The sequence below is a fragment of the Erinaceus europaeus genome, chromosome 14 (genome assembly GCF_950295315.1).
Source record: "Erinaceus europaeus chromosome 14, mEriEur2.1, whole genome shotgun sequence".
Classification (NCBI taxonomy): domain Eukaryota; kingdom Metazoa; phylum Chordata; class Mammalia; order Eulipotyphla; family Erinaceidae; genus Erinaceus; species Erinaceus europaeus.
In genome coordinates this window covers 25,395,986-25,413,468 of record NC_080175.1, presented here as the reverse complement: position 1 = coordinate 25,413,468, position 17,483 = coordinate 25,395,986, and the positions used below count along the sequence as shown (strand labels likewise).

Here is a 17,483-nt window from a genome sequence, read left to right as displayed (position 1 = left end):
GTGAAGCTTTTATCCATTTTTTAGGTATTTTTCATCACTCTAAAGTGAAAAACAAAACAAAAACAAAAACCCTGCAGCTATTTAATACACTATTATCTTCCTTATTACTCTTATAATTCTTTAAGCCAAAGTAATCCCTCTATGTCAATAAACAGTGAATTTTTTAGGACTTACATCTGTATACTTATAGTCACTATTTGTAGCAAGAAATACTTTTCCCACTTCTTTCATCCGACTCAGAAGCAATGGCAGTTTTCCCTGAAATGTAATGTGATGAGATGATAAGCAACATGGACTGGTCAATTATATGCTGGACTCTGTCCACTTATATAGGATGAGGGGAAGCACTTTAAAGCTGGGTTAGTTCCAGAACTTTGGATCGAAAAGACAAGATTACTACTCACCATGAATTAAACATTAACATGCATAGTGTAAATAGTATATATATGTCTCTATAAAATATATAAAGTATTATATGTTTATAAATAACCTAGCATTGCTGTATCTGCCTCAAAAAAGAATTTAAAGCACCTTACAATTTCTTAAAGCATATGAATTAGGTGTGTTAGGGGTCAAGTGAAGTTGATTTAATACTCTAACACTGATTTTTATATATAAAGCAATAGCCAATCACAATTACATGATGTCATTGTTACAAGAATAATGCACAGTCTATATTTAAATGACAGGCTTTCCTATTTTTGCAATTAAGCACCTAGTAACAATAATATAATTAGTCTTTTCCTGTAGCAGAAGTTTATTTGAAACATCACCGGCAAAATATATAGGGTTCCAGAAATGACTTCAATGTATATAAAGCATCTGGAAAATGATATGGCATATATAGGATGCACTAACTTAGAACCACCTATACTCACTTGCAGATAAAGATATTTTAACTTCTACTGTCACCACAAAGAAAAACAACTGTTTTCCTCTCACAGTAAACAGGTTCCTTCATTCATATTCTCCTAGACCTCTCCTATATCCTTCAGTGTTCTTAAAACAAGGAAGTGGATAAGAGTGGAGAAGAAATAGGAGGTACAAAGACTGAAAACAACAGAAAGCTTAGCCAAAGGGAAAATACTGCATTTTACTATTTTTACTCTGTAGGAAAAGGAGTCTCATTTTAGGGCTTTCTCTGTGTTTACATTTGTGTATACACACATTCAGTTTCTGAAAATATTTCAAACCTATAGAAAAGTTGTGAAAATAGTAAAGGTTTACATAATAACCTTTAAAAACCACATCTTGTATTAACATTGTACATGCCTCCAGTACAATGGTCAAAATTAAGAAATTAACACTAAACGGTCAGAAAATAGCTCAGCCAGTAGAGTATACACTTTACTATGTGTAAGGACCTGGTTCAAGCCCCTGGCCACTAAAAAAGGAACATTATACAGCAGAGGGCGTTTCACTAGCTGTGAAGCAGTCCTATGCCGATGTCTCTTTCAGTCTCTTCTTCTATTGGGGGCTGGGGGGGAGAATCTGCCAGGAATAGTGGAATCTCACAGGTGGGAAGCTCTAGCTAAGCCCTGGTGACAAAAATAAAATAAAGATAATAGATATAAATATATATGTACAATACACATTGATGCACTACTATTAACTATAAATTTCTATAAACTGCATTATATTTTCCATTAATATATTTAAAAGAATTTTTCATCATTCTGTTAGTATGTTGATAACATTTTAAATGACAGTCACACGTGTGAATTTTTTTTTTTTTTTGCCTCCAGGGTTATTGCTGGGGTTTGGTGGCTGCACTACGAATCCACTGCTCCTGGAGGCTATTTTTCCCATTTTGTTGCCCTTGTTGTTGTGCTTGTTGTAGTTGTTATTGTTGTCATAGCTGTTGTTGTTGTTGGATAGGACAGAGAGAAATGGAGAGAGGAGGGGAAGATAGAGGAGAGAAAGATAAGAAACCTGCAGACCTGCTTCACTGTTTGCGAAGTGACCTCCTGCTGGTGAGGAGCTGGGGGCTCGAACCAGGATCCTTACGCTGGCCCTTGCACTTTGCACCATGTGCGCTTAACCCGCTGTGTTACTGCCCGACTCCCACGTGTGCATTTTTTGAGTCAATCTGGCATTGTGCATATGATTTGGGTTAGTTTAGGCGTGACTTGACTTTACTATGAATTCTGACAAGTGATTTAGTCCCTCTGTTCCTAGATTCCTTAATCTATAAGCAGAAGTAATAATACCAAAGTGAAATAGGACAATGCATGTAATCAATTAGAACACAAATATACACACCGTAACTACTCTAGTTGCTGCTGTTATTATAATTAAGAGATAAAAAGGACAAATAGAATACTGGGCCATGCTTATAGACAAAAAGAGTGTAATAATAACAGTCTAGCTGAAAACCTTTGATGATAATACCTAGCACATAGTATGCCAAGACAAAGAAGTATCTTCCCTTGTGAACTTCATTATAAATACACATTCACTTTCCAATAGGTAAAATAAGCTATCACATATTTTTTCAGTTTCTTACTTACATCTTTGACTACATACTTCTCAAGATTTTCAACTGTCTTTTCCTTAAGGGAACCCTAGGGGGATGAAAAATGGGAATAAGGAAGAAACACAATCAGTTTTTAAAAGTTGGTGAGAAGAATGTATTCACTATCAACCCAAATGTACTTTTAAGTATTTACCAAAACAGAAAAGTCAAAAACACAGAAATAGATTAGCTGATACAATTTGCTGAGATCTTGCCTCCAAAGGTATCTGATGTACAAAAGTTTTTTTCTATATAAAAACTAAAAATAAACAGCACCTTATATTTTAGTCAGTATAATTTATAGTAGATATAAATAGATTTATTAATGTTTTTATTAATGTTATTAGTGAAATGCTAAGGACTTTGGGAAAAAAATGGTCCATAGTCATCCTCAAAGGATATGGCAAATACACTCTTAATTCTAAAGCCTGTTCTTTGGGGAATGCAAACTGAAATAAGATCTAGAAATTAAGTATGTATAAACACTGAGGAAAGATAGGCATTACCCTGAAAACAAGACAACCAAATGTCAGAACTAAATCATTTTAGAAAACTATCTCTAGAGGGACGAATCCATTTAAATTTTTTTAAATATATATTTTTATTTAATGGAGAGAGAAAGCCAGAAATCAAGAAGGAAGGGGGGAAACAGGAAGGGAGACAGACAGAGGGACACTTGCAGAGCTTTCCCCCTGCAGGTGGGGACTTGGGGCTCAAACCTGTGCCCGTGTGTATTGTAACACATGCACTCAACAAGGTGCGCCACCATCTGACCCCTGACAAGTCCATTTTTTAAAACCTGAACAGTTTTACTCTATTTATACTTTTAAAAATTAGCATAAGAGCATACATAAAGGGTTGTGGAGATAGCATAGTGTTCATGCAAAGGACTTTCATGTCTGAAGTTCCAAGGCCCCAGGGTTTGATCCCCAGCACCATCAGCCAGAGCTGAGCAATGCTCTGGTAACACACAAACAAGCAAACAAACAAACAACACATGCCAGGAAGTAAACTAATGAAGTAACTTCTAATTACCTTATAATGAACCCAGTCAACAGCATCTCTTACATCCTGGAACATACTTCGATAAGACATGAAGAGGTCTCCATCTTTAAATCCTGTTTCACAGCTTTAGAGAAGTGAAAAGAATATGACAGTGAACCCAACAGATGGTAAATAAAAAGAAGTTGTCAAGAATTGCCCAAGGGGCCCAAAGGTTCCATTATCACATGGATAAAAACTGTCACTAATTAGGAAAGTAATTACTCCCTACTGAAAGTCCATTTTGACCACTAGACATGATTAGTGTTCAATGGACTGCAATATCCTGAACAAACAAAATGACAGAAAAATATACTGAATGGAAGCTCAAAGTTCAATATGTTATTTTATTACTTTTAAGAAATAGGGTTCCGGGAGTCGGGCTGTAGCGCAGCGGGTTAAGCGCAGGTGGCGCAAAGCACAAGGACCGGCATAAGGATCCCGGTTCGAACCCTGGCTCCCCACCTGCAGGGGAGTCGCTTCACAGGTGGTGAAGCAGGTCTGCAGGTGTCTATCTTTCTCTCCTCCTCTCTGTCTTCCCCTCCTCTCTCCATTTCTCTCTGTCCTATCCAACAACGACAACAACAATAGTAACAACAACAAAAAAACAACAAGGGCAACAAAAGGGAATAAAAAAAAAAAAAAAGAAATAGGGTTCCATAAAAAAAAAAAAAAACTTGACATTAGATTCTGTCCATCCTGTCTTTTCTGATATTATCTCTAAGTACAAATGTATTATCTAATTTTCCACTTAGCTTAGTGTTCCACCAAAGTTAGTGTCTTCAAGTGGATATGGCCTAAAGAGGGTTAAGAAGTTAGCAAAGTCTGGCACATACAGCTAAACTTTCAACTTGGTTATACAATTCCCTCTCAAAAAAGGAGAGGATATCTAGTTCACAACTAAAGCAAAATTTTACTTCAGGGAGGATAAACAAGATTTATTCTTCAGTCAAATTTGCTAGACCTGGGAATGAAACTAAATTACCATCCCTGAGTGGCTCCTGGGTAGCAGCTGTGAAATGAGTTGGGGGGTTTTAGTGTAATTCTGCTTGGACAGATAATCACCACACAAACCTCCCACTCAGCTGTCACAATTAGCACCTCTGCTGGCAGTCTTCATTCCCAGGAGAAGCCAATCAGAAGTGGTCCCTTCCAAACATGGCAGCAGCACACTGGCAAGAAGAGGGGCCGTGTGGGAGTGAGAGCCTGCATGAAGCTGCTGGTGCTGTCCCATCTCTCAGGTTGGCAATGTGGCATCTCTCACTAGCACTAAATTCACTTCAGAAAAGCAGAAAAAACCTACAATGGCCAGTTCTCTAAAACCCTGTACATAAATTTTTAAAAAATCAATTGGAAAAAAAGAAACGTTTAGTATATACATACCTGGTATATCTGGGACAAGTAGTAAAAAAATCTACTAGGCAGGCCAACAGGTAGGTCTCTGAAAAATAAAGAATCAAGTATTCATAAGTTATAGTGAGATAATTCACATTATTTCATTATCTCCTTGAGCAAAAACAAATGATCTTGGAAAAGGACAATCATCTAAATAAAAGCACAGAATGAATCTACCTGGTAGGTTGAATAGTGTGTTCAGAATGTAAAATCTTTCAGTGTCATCTCGTTGGATAAATTTATTTGGATACTGCTCTCTAGTTTCTGGTCTGAAAGAAAATATAACAATTAACTGATATCCAAAAGTTAATATATTAACTGTAAGAAATATTCACTCTGATATTTGTAATATTTTGATGGTTATGTGCAAGGCAGGGTCCCAAATACTACACATGGATTAACTATGAAGATGAATAAGCATTAGCATTCTGGGTTCAATCCTTAAGACAATCTCAGTATAATAAAGGAGGTGAGTTATATTCATAGGCAGTGTGTAAATTTTTTAAAAATACATATACTATCAGAAAAGTACAAAGACTAATAGGAAAACTGAGGGAAAGGAAAACATTTCACTTAAAGGATAGAGAAAAAAGAATGTGAGAGTGAGGAGGGAAAAATCTAAGAAGAATTCATGAAAGTGGTGGCAACTGAAGTAATCTTTAAAAGCTAAGTAGACCAATTTAGAAATTAGCCCAATCTGAGTGGAGAAAAGGGAGAAAAATATTAGTAAAGCTTGAAAGATGAATTGAAGTAGATCATGCTATTATTTTTATGCTTCATTCTGGGGCAGCAGAGTGGAGTACGGGATAAATCCATCAGAGGTGAACTATCAAATTATTAATTAACTTAGCAGCAGTTTTAGGAAAACAGAGAAAAAAATCTGATGTGTTATGAAAATGACTACAAATCCTTCCTGTCTCTTAGGAATGTAACTTTGAAGTTCCTCTAAGAAGCTCAGTCTAGCATCTGGAGAGGTGTCTCAGAGGCAGAGCACACGATTTGCATGTGTGAGGCTCAGGGTCTGATCTCTTCTTCGATATCTCATGAAATAAAATAAATCACAAAACATAAAACAGTTCTGTCTGGGGGCCGAGCAGTGGTGCAGTGGCTTAAGCACACATAGTGCAAAGCGCAAGGACTGGAGTAAGGATCTTGGTTCGAGCCCGTGGCTCCCCACGTGAGGGGGGGGGAAGGTCACTTAACAGGTGGTGAAGCAAACCTGCAGGTGTCTATCTTTCTCTCTCCCTATCCCCTCCTTTCTCCATTTCTCTCTGTCCTATCCAACTACAATGACATAAGGACAACAATAATAATAACCATAACAATGATAAAACAAGGGCAGCAAAAGGGAAAAAAAACAGCCTCCAGGAGCAGTGGATTCGAGGTACAGGCACTGAATCCCAGCAATAACTCTGGAGGCAAAAAAAAAAAAGGGTTCAGTCTATTTCTCCATCCTTAAATTCAGGATGACTACATCCTTGAAAAGTAGCAATTGGTGTATTGCACTAAAGTAGAGAACTAAGGGGGGGAAGGAGGGTTGTTTAGGTCCTTGTGTACAATGGTAGAGGAGGACCTAGTCTGGGGGTGTGAGTGTTTTGCAGAAAACAGAAATTTTACACAGGTACCAACAACTGCTGACTGTAAACCATTAATCCCCCCAATAAAAAAAAATAAAAAGGGGGGGCAGGTGGTAGTACAGTGGGGTTAAGCGCACATGGTGCAAAGCACAAGGGCTGGCATAAGGATCCGGGTTCAAGCCCCCAGCTCCCCACCTGCAAGGGGTCGCTTCACAAGTGCTGAAGTAGATCTGCAGGCGTCTTTCTCTCCTCCTCTCTGTCTTCCCCTCCTCTCTGTCTTCCCCTCCTCTCTCCATATCTCTCTGTCCTATCTAACAACTACAAGGGCAATAAAATGGGAAACATGGCCTCCAGGAGCACTGGACTCAGGGTGCAGGCACGGAGCCCCAGTGATAACCCTAAAGGTAAAAATAATAATAATAAGAGGGGACGGGCAGGGACACACCTAGTTAAGCACACATAGTACTAAGCATAAGGACCTGCACAAGGATCTGGGTTCAAGCTGTCGGCTTCCCACCCACGGGGGGATACTTGAGGAGCAGAGAAGCAGGTCTGCATGTGTCTATCTTCTCTTTCCCTCTGTATCTCCCTTCCTCTCAATTTCTGTCTTATCCAATAAAAGTGGAAAAAATAGTCTCTAGGAGCAGTGGATTCGTAGTGCCATCACTAAGTTCCAGTGATAACCCTGGAGGATAAAGGGGAAAAAAAGAAATAAAAAAGGAAAAGAAAAATAGCAAATGGGATCCAAACAGAGAAATGGAAAACATTTGTGTCACTGTGGCTTGCTTACTCTTGGAGCACTTGGAACTGAGCCTACTGTGTGACTAGAGGGAAAGAGCGTGCAGAAGGATGAAAGGTGTCGTGCAGAAATGAGGCGCCCTGACAACAGGTTGTCCAAGAGCAGACACCGAGCATGGCAACTGTATCAACAGATAAGCTGAGCAATTCTAGAATTTCCCATGATTCAGCAAAAAGCTAAGTGATACAGAGACAAAAGGACTGAGAGATGAAGCGGTTATGTAGTAGCTCACATAAGAGGGACAGGAGTCTCTCTACAAGTGATGGCAAAGAAAATGAACAGGAAGAATGTTTGCTAGAGAGATTGCCATGGTTAAATGAATGACAGCAGGCAACTGACTATGGGAGATAGGGGAGTTAACAAAAGGTGACGATGTTCATAATAAGGTGTCTCTGAGAGGCTGGTGGTACCACTAACAAATATGGAAACTGGCCAGTAGACATAAGAGGATTTTTACTTTGAATATATTAACTTAAAAGTAAATAGAGAGAATACAGGTCCATGAAAGATGATGAATGACATAGTGGGGGTTGTATTGTTAAATGGGAATCTGGGGAATGTTATGCATGTACAAACTATTGTATTTACTGTTGAATGTAAAGCATTAATTCCCCAATAAAGAAATAAATTATTAAAAAAATAATAATAAAATAAACAAAATCTTAAAAAAAAAGTAAATAGATATTTACAGGCAACTAAAAACAAAGGTCAAAAACTTAGAGATTGACTTGAGAGATAATTTGGATCATCTATGCACAAGTAGTAGATAAAATTATGACAACTAGCAGAATAAGTGAGGCCACAAAGTACAGAGGAGGAAGAGAAGACTGGGACAATGATCATGGAGAATATTTAGGACTTAAAAGAAAAATGCAATCACAACAGATGTAAGTAGTTAAAAGATGTGTTAAAGTCTTACTATGGGAAACGAAGAAGAAGAGAACAGTACTAATAAAATACCACAGAGAAACTAAAAAGCATAAAGAATAAAATGTAAAAATTCACGATTTTTATAAAAATATAATTTTGATTAAAAATACATGGTGACTATATGGAGATATACTAAATGAAGTACACTAGATTTAAAGTTCATACTTAAGAGTAACTTAAGTAAATTCCTGCTTAGCAACAGCATAAACTCTAATTAGGAATATAAAATCACACTAGTTCCTGACTTGGTCACCCTTCTGAAATAAGAGTTCCTAGTAAAGAAAATTTTTATGGACATCTTCTAGCCTTCCAAGATTTTCTACAATGAAAATTATGGTAAAAGTGAACAATAATAAGCTTTCCTAAGTAAGGTTAGTAAGATGACAGTGTCCCCTTAGATATGATAAGCTTTCCTATTCCCTTTATCACTAAAGAACAAATTCTTCATGTAAAGATAGTTGACCATTACTTATTAGGCAATGAGAACTCAAACTGACTTATAAAGGTATCAATTATATTTTATTTAAATTGACAATGTTAGTATATATTTAAAATAAAACTTAATTCAGGATGAGGTAATACATCATAAAAGGAGGAATGCCAGACATGGAACTTGGAAGAAAACTGTTCAAATTATTACACAGGTTATTGCTAATTTTCTGTGATCTATAGAATAAAGGTCTAATATCAGGATTCTTCATTCAAAAATGTAGATGTTTTCCCAATGTTCAAAAAAAGTCACTGACAACTCACTGACAAGGCACATCATGATGGAATTCTTACTTCCAGTTTTGTCTACCAAAACAGATATATAGAATTCTCTTCTACAACTTCCATTCTCAGCTTCCCTTTCCTCATGAACTTTTCCTCTTTACTCTTTTTTTTTACAGTGCTATATCCTATCTGCATTTATTTATAAATGATCTATTTTGGAAACACTATTAAATATATTTTGAGGGTCTATTTGGAAACATTATTGGTTGGGGAGGGAGAAGAAAAGAGGTTTGTGGATCCTGAACTAGTAAATCTGATGGTAATATAACTTAACTCCCCCCCCTTCTCTACTATCAATACTTCCCACATTAAAAAAAAAAAAACCCTCTAGGTGCTGGTGCACCTGGTTGAGTGCACATGTTACAATGCACAAGGATCCAGGTTCAAGTCTCCAGTATCCGCCTATAGAGGGAAGCTTTGTAAGGGGTGAAGTAGTGTTGCAGGTTTCTCTCCCTCTCCCTATCTTCCTTTTCCCTCTCGATTTCTCCCTGTCCCTATCAAATAAATAACTAAATATTTTTTAAATGCATCTTTAAAAATTCCACTTCAGACATTAAAAAAAATAGAGCCTTGGTTTATCTTCACTGGAATTCTGAATTTCTACTGATGGTTTCTGTATATGATATAGATTGGATTTCCAGTACTATCTGCAATCAATTCAGATTCTTAATCTTTCTTCCTGGTTAACAGACATGGATCTTGAGCAAACACTTCATGAGATGAGCAGTAAAAGATAAGCAGATATGGCAGATGTGTCAAGATAGATGTCTATTTTAAACTACTCTACGTGTCCTACGGCAATTTTGAGCTTAGAATGCCAACCCAAGAGTCTTATGTCAGATGTATTTCAAATAAGGTACAGCTGTGAACTCAGATGCAAAAGAAATACTGTTATAATTTGCTTTTTGGGTCCCTTATCACAACAGGTATTTACCAAAAAGACATGATCTCTTTAACAATCTCCAGACAGCTTGCCTAGTGAAACATAGGCCTTACCATATGTGAAGCCTCAGGTTCAAATCTCAACACAAGAGCACCAATGCACCAAGGGAAACTACATAGATGGTGCAATGGTGGTGTTCTCTCTCATTCTATCAGTCCCTCTCTTTATCTCTCCCTGTAATAAAAAAAAAGAATGAAAAAGTCAGCCTAGAAGTAGAGTGGCATTGTGCTTTTGAAAGAAGACCAAGCACTAGAAAATAAAAATTTCATTGAAGACTGTATGAATTTTACCACTATCATTGGGAAAACTATATAAAAAAGTTACTCAAGAGACTAATGTACAGTCTACTTTGACTATGGAGATTGTTCTGATCCAGTTCAGCGTCAACAGTAAATGAAGTAACATAGAAGTAGAGAAAAATAGTAGGGCAGCAAAGTAAAAACCCTGGGTGGAGGGTGAGGGTGGATGTTCAGCTTCATGGGGTGAGGGGAGGGGACGGGGGATGGGATGGCACACAGTCTTTTGGTGGTAGGAATGGTGTTTATGGACACACCTATTAATTTGTAGTCATATAAATCACTATTTAAGTAATATGAGAGGGGAGGAAATTGATTGAATGTCTCAAACATTTTAAAGCACAGACTGAGTCTTTTTAATACACAGGCTGAGTATCTGATATGTTGACTCTTAAAAGTTAGTCCAGGGAGAACAGAAGCAACCGGTGGTATAGCTATATACAAAGGGCATAAAACATGGTGATGGTACAAGGGCAACAAAAGGGAATAAAATAAATAAAATAAATATAAAAAAATTTTTAAAAATATGGTGATGGTGTGTATAACACAGCAAATCCTAACAAAGGGATTTTTCAAAGTTAACCCAGTTGCCAAATAATGTGATCTATTGTCTTCTTAAACCCTAAGACAGCAGGAACCTCTTGCTTCCTCTATAGAGCCGCCTATATTTCCCCCAGTCCTGGAACCTCTGGGGTGGGGCTCACTTCCCTGCACGCTTCTCTCAAGTCATACCAAATAATATTACATCCACCGATCCCAACCTAATCAACACGAGTACCAACTCAGCATGCTTCACTTCAGACTGTGTCCAGAGATGTCAGGCATGGAATGCCAACCCTTCATCCTCATTACTCGGGTAAGACCTTTGCTTTCAAGATAGTCTCTAATTCCATTCCAAGAGGTTCACTTCCTAACAAAGTCCCAAAACCTAGACATAGACCAGGTCCCATGAGATATAGCATATGTTCACAAGTATCCATAAATTAGGGCAATATAATTACCTACCTGAAAGCAAAAGTACACAATAGTCTACAGTGAGTCAGTATCAAGTTTATAATGAAATAGTGTCTACTTAGACTTAGATACCCTCCTTACCTACTTCCTATTACAGTTCTCTCACTCACTCCAAAGCTAACCTCATCAAAGCGAGGACTGCAAAAGCTGAATAAGGGCAAGAAACTGGCATACTTTAACAATGACTCTTTAATCATTATCAGGCCATTCCATCAGCTGGGGCCCTAATAGAGGAGTCCTGAGATTCCCAAGCAGACTTGATGGGCTTAGACCTTGAATAAACCCCTCTCTCCACTGTTACCGGTCATCTCTATCAGGAACAACACAATAGACCCCTTTCGGGGCCCCATAGGACCTTGCCCTCAACTTGGATCAACAATGGTAAAGAATGTTCCATCCCTGAAGGGAGGATGGACAACATACTCTGTGCTACACCTGAGGAAGATGGGTCCTGATATTGGGGCAGCATGGAAGGTTCCTACTCTTGACCACAGAATGTGAGCTCAGATATAGAGGGATGTAGAGGTCACATAGGCTCCTAAACTGATTATGAGCCCTAGACTACATTAAATTGATGGGGTTTACAGTCAACAATATTTATACTCCTTTCCCATATTAAGGAGCTACTCTCTTCCCTGATTCAGCTTTCTGGTCCTTTTCCCAGCCATGACATCATCTCCCTAGACAATAACTTGGATCCACTGGCATATCAGATTTCAGGCTCAGGGGCAAAAATAAAAAAGGGGGAAAAAAAAAAACTAGTATAGCCACAGGCCCTTTGGAATTTAAGTAAAATATGCCTACTAGCTATCTACAAGATGGAGGACCTCCCCCCCCCCAACTCCTCATCTGCACTATTCCAGCCCTTAGGTCCATGACTGGTCAACAATTTGTTTGGCTTTGTATGTTAACTCCCTTGTCAACCACCAGGTTCCAGATGCTAGCATGATGCCGACCAGACTTCCCTGGACAGACAATCCCACCAATGTGTCCTGGAGCTCCACTTCCCCAGAACCCCACCCTACTAGGGAAAGAGAGGGGCAGGCTGGGAATATGGATCGACCTGCCAATGCCCGTGTTCAGCGGGGAAGCAATTACAGAAGTCAGACCTTCAACCTTCTGCATCCCACAATGACCTTGGGTCCATACTCCCAGAGGGTTAAAGACTAGGAAAGCTATCAGGAGAAGGAATGCGATACAGAGTTCTGGTGGTGGGAATTGTTCAAAGTTGTACCCCCTCTTATCCTATCGTTTTTGTCAATGTTTCCTTTTTATAAATAAAAAATAAAAAAAAGTAGAGAAAAATATGTAACTATAATGCCACAAGTACAGAAATTGCCAAATTGTGGTATTACTTTTAAAAGAACAAAGCTGAGACTGAAATGTTTCACCAAAAAAGAAAAAATAGTAACTGCTAATTTTATCTGCTGTTTATTATGGTAGAAAGTTAAAACCAATATTCCCAGAGGGTTAAAGAATAGGAAAGCTATCAGGGGAGGGGATGGGATATGGAGTTCTGGTGGTGAGAACTGTGTGGAGTTGTACCCCTCTTACCCTATGGTTTTGTCAATGTTTCCTTTTTATAAATAAAAAAAAAAAAGAAAAAGAAAGAATTCTAAAACCAGTGACAACAGTGGAAATATTCCTATTACAAAAATAAAATTTATCCTTATTTGCTTAAATATTATCACCTCCTACTTGTTTTTGGCTCCATGTTAAAAAAAAAAAAAACCAAAACTTTAACACATGGTCATATTCACTAGATTATAAAATATTTTGCTTTAAGTATCTTAATCATTTACATTGCTATAACTTTAATTTTTAAAGCACTTTTTTGTACATACCTCTTCTGAGCAGCTACCTGAGAACTGTATTAAAAAGGAGAAAATAAAAATCTTAGAATTTCAAATAATTAAAGTCACTATAATTCTTTTTGGACAAGTTCAAGATTAGGTTTATTGGATGTTGAATATTTAGAATGTATTTAAACAAAATCTAACTGGTAACTATGTTTATAAGTCAGTTTGGGTTCCAATTGCCTAGTACATAACTGGTTAAGTTTCCTCATCTAAATGAACTGCTCTTTATGATGAAAGGGTAGGAAAGTTCATTATATTTAGGGAGACAATGTCATCTTCATATTGTTTTACTATACAAACACACTAGAAAGAGGTTACAATTTTATTGTACTCACCCCCTTATAAAGTTAAATCCATGTGCACAGACCAAAAGGTTTCCATAGGCATCAACTTTCAAAAGATTTCCGTATAATGTGTCAAAAACAAGTCCCCTATACGGAAGTGAAGACATCATCAATAACACCAAACAAGACAAGCAATACAGGCACACCTCCTACTGTGCTTCACTTTACTGCACTTTATAAATCTTACATTCTTTACAAACTGAGGGTTTGTGATAGCCTGACTTGAGCAAACAGTAAGTGCTTACTCCTTATATATATGTCATGTTTAATTAAAGTTTGTGCAATGTTTTCTAGACAATGCTATTGTATAATTAATGTATCACAATATAACATAACTATTATGAACTGAGAAACCAAAAATTCCCATGACACTTGTTTTAACACACTTTTTATATTCACTTGATTGCTAATCCACAATATCTCCAGAGTATACCTGAAATCTTATGTGTAACCAGTCTCTTCATAAAGCATCACAACAACTCAAGTATGCCCCAAAACAATAAAAATTTAGAGACTAGATGACTAAATCTTAGAAATTAACACCAAAGTAACTAAAAAGTACTTCCTCTGTCCAGATAAACACAACTGTTTTCTACAAATAATAAGAGCACAATCAAATAAGGTTTAAGTCATAATTCCTCTTGTACATCTGATTCCATTCTAAAACAGCCTTTTAATTTCCCTGGACAACAGAGCTGGTTTATATTCCCCCCTACTAAGCTATTATACACAAGGCATTTATGATAGTATGTTGGTATCACAAGTAGACACCTGTCTTAGTCTTAAATCTTTTCTATCAAATTCAGAAATGCAAACTACCAAGAAGACTCCTGGTTATCAAATTAAGGATAATATCAAAACTGCTCTCCAACAACAAAAGGTAAGAAGAGCATCTATTGGGAGTCGGGCAGTAGTGCAGTGGGTTAAGCGCACGTGGCGCAAAGCTCAAGGACCAGCGTAAAGATCCTGGTTCGAGCCCCCAGCTCCCCACCTGCAGGGGAGTCGTTTCACAAGCGGTGAAGCAGGTCTGTAGGTGTCTATCTTTCTCTCCCCCTCTCTGTCTTCCCTTCATTTCTCCATTTCTGTCATATCCAACAATGACAACAACAATAAAACAAGGGCAACAAAAGAGAATAAATATTTAATAATTTAAAAAGAAGAAGAGCATCTATGATTACTTTTAATAATTTCTTTTCTTTCTGATAAATAGGCCTTCTTCAATAACACTAACTTAAGCTCAATTCAGGAGCACAAAGTCCATGGTTGGGGGCCAGAAGGTGGCATACCTGATTGAGAACAGGTTACAATGCACAAGGGCCCAGGTTCAAGCTCTGGTCCCCACCTGCAGGGGGAAAGCTTCATGAGTGATGAAGCAGTGCTGCAGGTGTCTCAATGCCTCTCTTTCTTTATCTTTCTTTACCCTCAATTTCTCTCTGTCATTACCCAATATATAATAGATAAAATATTTTTTAAAGTCTTTGATGATTTTTTCTTGGTCAGAGATAAATCTGGAATCACTAATTCTATAGTTAGGTAAAGGAGTCATAAAAAAAATTCTTTAAAAAATTACCTGGTGGGAGTTGGGCGGTGCAGCTGGTTAAGCACAAGTGGCGCAAAGCACAAGGACTGACATAAGGATCCCAGTTTGAGCCCCTGGCTCCCCACCTGCAGGGGAGTCGCTTCACAAGCGGTGAAGCAGGTCTGCAGGTGTCTATCTTTCTCTCCCCCCTCTGTTTTCCCCTCCACTCTCCATTTCTCTCTGTCCTATCCAACAACAATGCCATCAATAACAACAACAATAATAACTACAACAAAACAACAAGGGCAACAAAAGGGAATAAATAAATAAATTTTTTAAATTACCTGGTAGGGAATGTAGAGTCGTAAGCAAAGTTGAGCAGCTCCTGAGGATAGCCAATAGAAACTAATCTCTCCACAGTAAGTTCAAAGCCAAGGGATTCATACTCTGGGGACTTGTACACTGCACAAAGAAGAGGTTTTCATTAAGACAACAGTCAAGTTACAATAGAAGGCAAATGAGTGGATTGCTATTCTTTTCCCAATTTCTCCTTTCTTATAATCTGTCATTTTTCTTTTTTCCTCAAACTCCATGTTCTGAACTGCCCAAATAACCACAGAACTTAAGTGTTAGTCTGTGAACATAAGAGCAAGAGCAGTAGCAACATGATGCATTATCAGACAATTCAGGATAGTTTCTGAAAATTAGGAAAACTAATTCAATAATTTTCTCCCTTATCTATTTCTTCATTAACACAGTCTAAAGGCAGAATAAATATCCACAGCATGATAATAACCACAAGAGCATAAGTGAAGAGAAAACTCGTGGAGAAGTCTACATATGTTCAAGGCTTCGCTGGTATGCTTGATTGGAATAAGAATCATTTAAAATGAACTCTTTTTAAAAATTTGTTGTCAGTTTGTTTTTTTTTTAACTCTTACTTGTTTGATAGTTGCTTTACACTCCCTTCTGTACTCAGCATAATTTTATCTGTTCGGATTAACCTATTTTCTTATCATCACTAACAGTATTTTTCTGCACAACCTGGGAAGTAGCACAGTGAATCTGGCACTGGACCCACAAGCATCAGGTCTCTAGCATTGCATATGCCACAGTGCTGCTCTGGTTCTCTCATTCTCTCGTTCTCTCTCTCTCTCTCTCATTCATTCTCTTTCCTCGCCCTCTCATAAATGCATCTTTAAAATGATATTTTATAAGTTTTTACTGGGATTATCAACCATAAAAAGATGTGTTTGAGATAACTAAGGAAATGATATGGATATGAAGTAGGGATTAAGCATTAAAGAATTATGACTTGGGAGTTGGGCGGTGGCACACCCAGTTGAGTGCATATTTTACTATGCACAAGGTACCCAGGTTCAATCTGCTGTTCTCCACTTGCAGGGGGGAAGCTTCACAAGAGGTGAAGCAAGTCTGCAGGTGTCTCTCTTTCTCTCTCCCTTACCTCCCCGCTTCCTTTGCAATTTCTCTATCCTATCTAATAAAAAAAAGAAATGAGGGAGAGAAAAAAAAAAAAGGAAAGAAGGCCCACCGGGAGCAGTGGATTCATTGAGCAGGCACTAAGCTCCAGTAATAACCCTAGTGGTAATATAAATAAATTAAATAAATAAATAAATCATGTATTATATATAATTATGGAAGAGTAAATAGGTATATTATGTATAAGTATTATATGTGTTTCCTTATCTTACAAAACAGTATAGTAAGTTTATTACAGATGAAGAAAATAGATTTTGGAATGGGGGGGGGTCTCTACCAGTGTAATATAAATATGAAATAATCTATGATGAACACAGCTTTTACAATTATCATGTAGTTCATTGTAAGAAAAAATATTGCTCCTTTAAATAGGTTTCTTTCAAATTAAATATTTATGTAACCATTCTTATATCAATTTCTGATTAAATCATATTTTAAAAAAATATCATCCTGGGAGATGTTGCAGGGGATAAACATTAGATTCTCAAGCATAAGGTCCCTAATTTGATACTCAGCATCAAATGTGGCTGAGTGATGCTCTGGTTCTCTCTCTCTCATTAATAAATAAATACATCTTAAAAAATTATAAGACCTGCAATCTTGCTAAATGCTGAATGAGACAAAATATACATTTCCATGTTATAGTCTCATAATAGCTGCACTATGATTATATTATCACACTTCTATAATTATCATTTAGACTATGACTCCAGCTGATCTTTCATTATAATAGTCTGCCTAAGACAATGCTAATATTTTAATGAATACAATTCAACTGTCCCTTCCCAAAAGCAATCTTTTTTAATATTTCAGGAAACATAGAAAATAAACCAGTAATACTGACTGCCTCAATAGCAGGGGACTGAATAACTAAGAGATAGGAAGAGACTTTAGTATCTTTTCCTCTAAAACTTAAATATCCTGTAACACACTAGTGTACTTTTTACATCTCATTGAACTTTTTTAAAGGCAGGCTG

At 37.3% G+C, this 17,483-nt stretch overlaps 1 protein-coding gene across 2 annotated transcripts in view; it reads right to left on the bottom strand.

Moving 5' to 3' along the window:
- The window catches only part of NT5C2 (5'-nucleotidase, cytosolic II), a 100,399-nt gene that overhangs the window by 21,378 nt on the left and 61,538 nt on the right, over positions 1–17,483 (bottom strand). Inside the window, exons 4-11 of one of the 2 annotated variants that reach the window (XM_060171409.1) lie at positions 15,351–15,468; positions 13,479–13,574; positions 13,129–13,152; positions 5,129–5,220; positions 4,940–4,997; positions 3,551–3,644; positions 2,511–2,564; positions 175–258 (exon numbers count right to left, since the gene is read on the bottom strand). In XM_060171409.1, coding sequence (XP_060027392.1) covers positions 175–258; positions 2,511–2,564; positions 3,551–3,644; positions 4,940–4,997; positions 5,129–5,220; positions 13,129–13,152; positions 13,479–13,574; positions 15,351–15,468 — 620 coding nt within the window. The remainder of the gene's footprint in view (positions 1–174; positions 259–2,510; positions 2,565–3,550; positions 3,645–4,939; positions 4,998–5,128; positions 5,221–13,128; positions 13,153–13,478; positions 13,575–15,350; positions 15,469–17,483) is intronic. The other variant, XM_007530626.3, reaches the window with a different exon arrangement.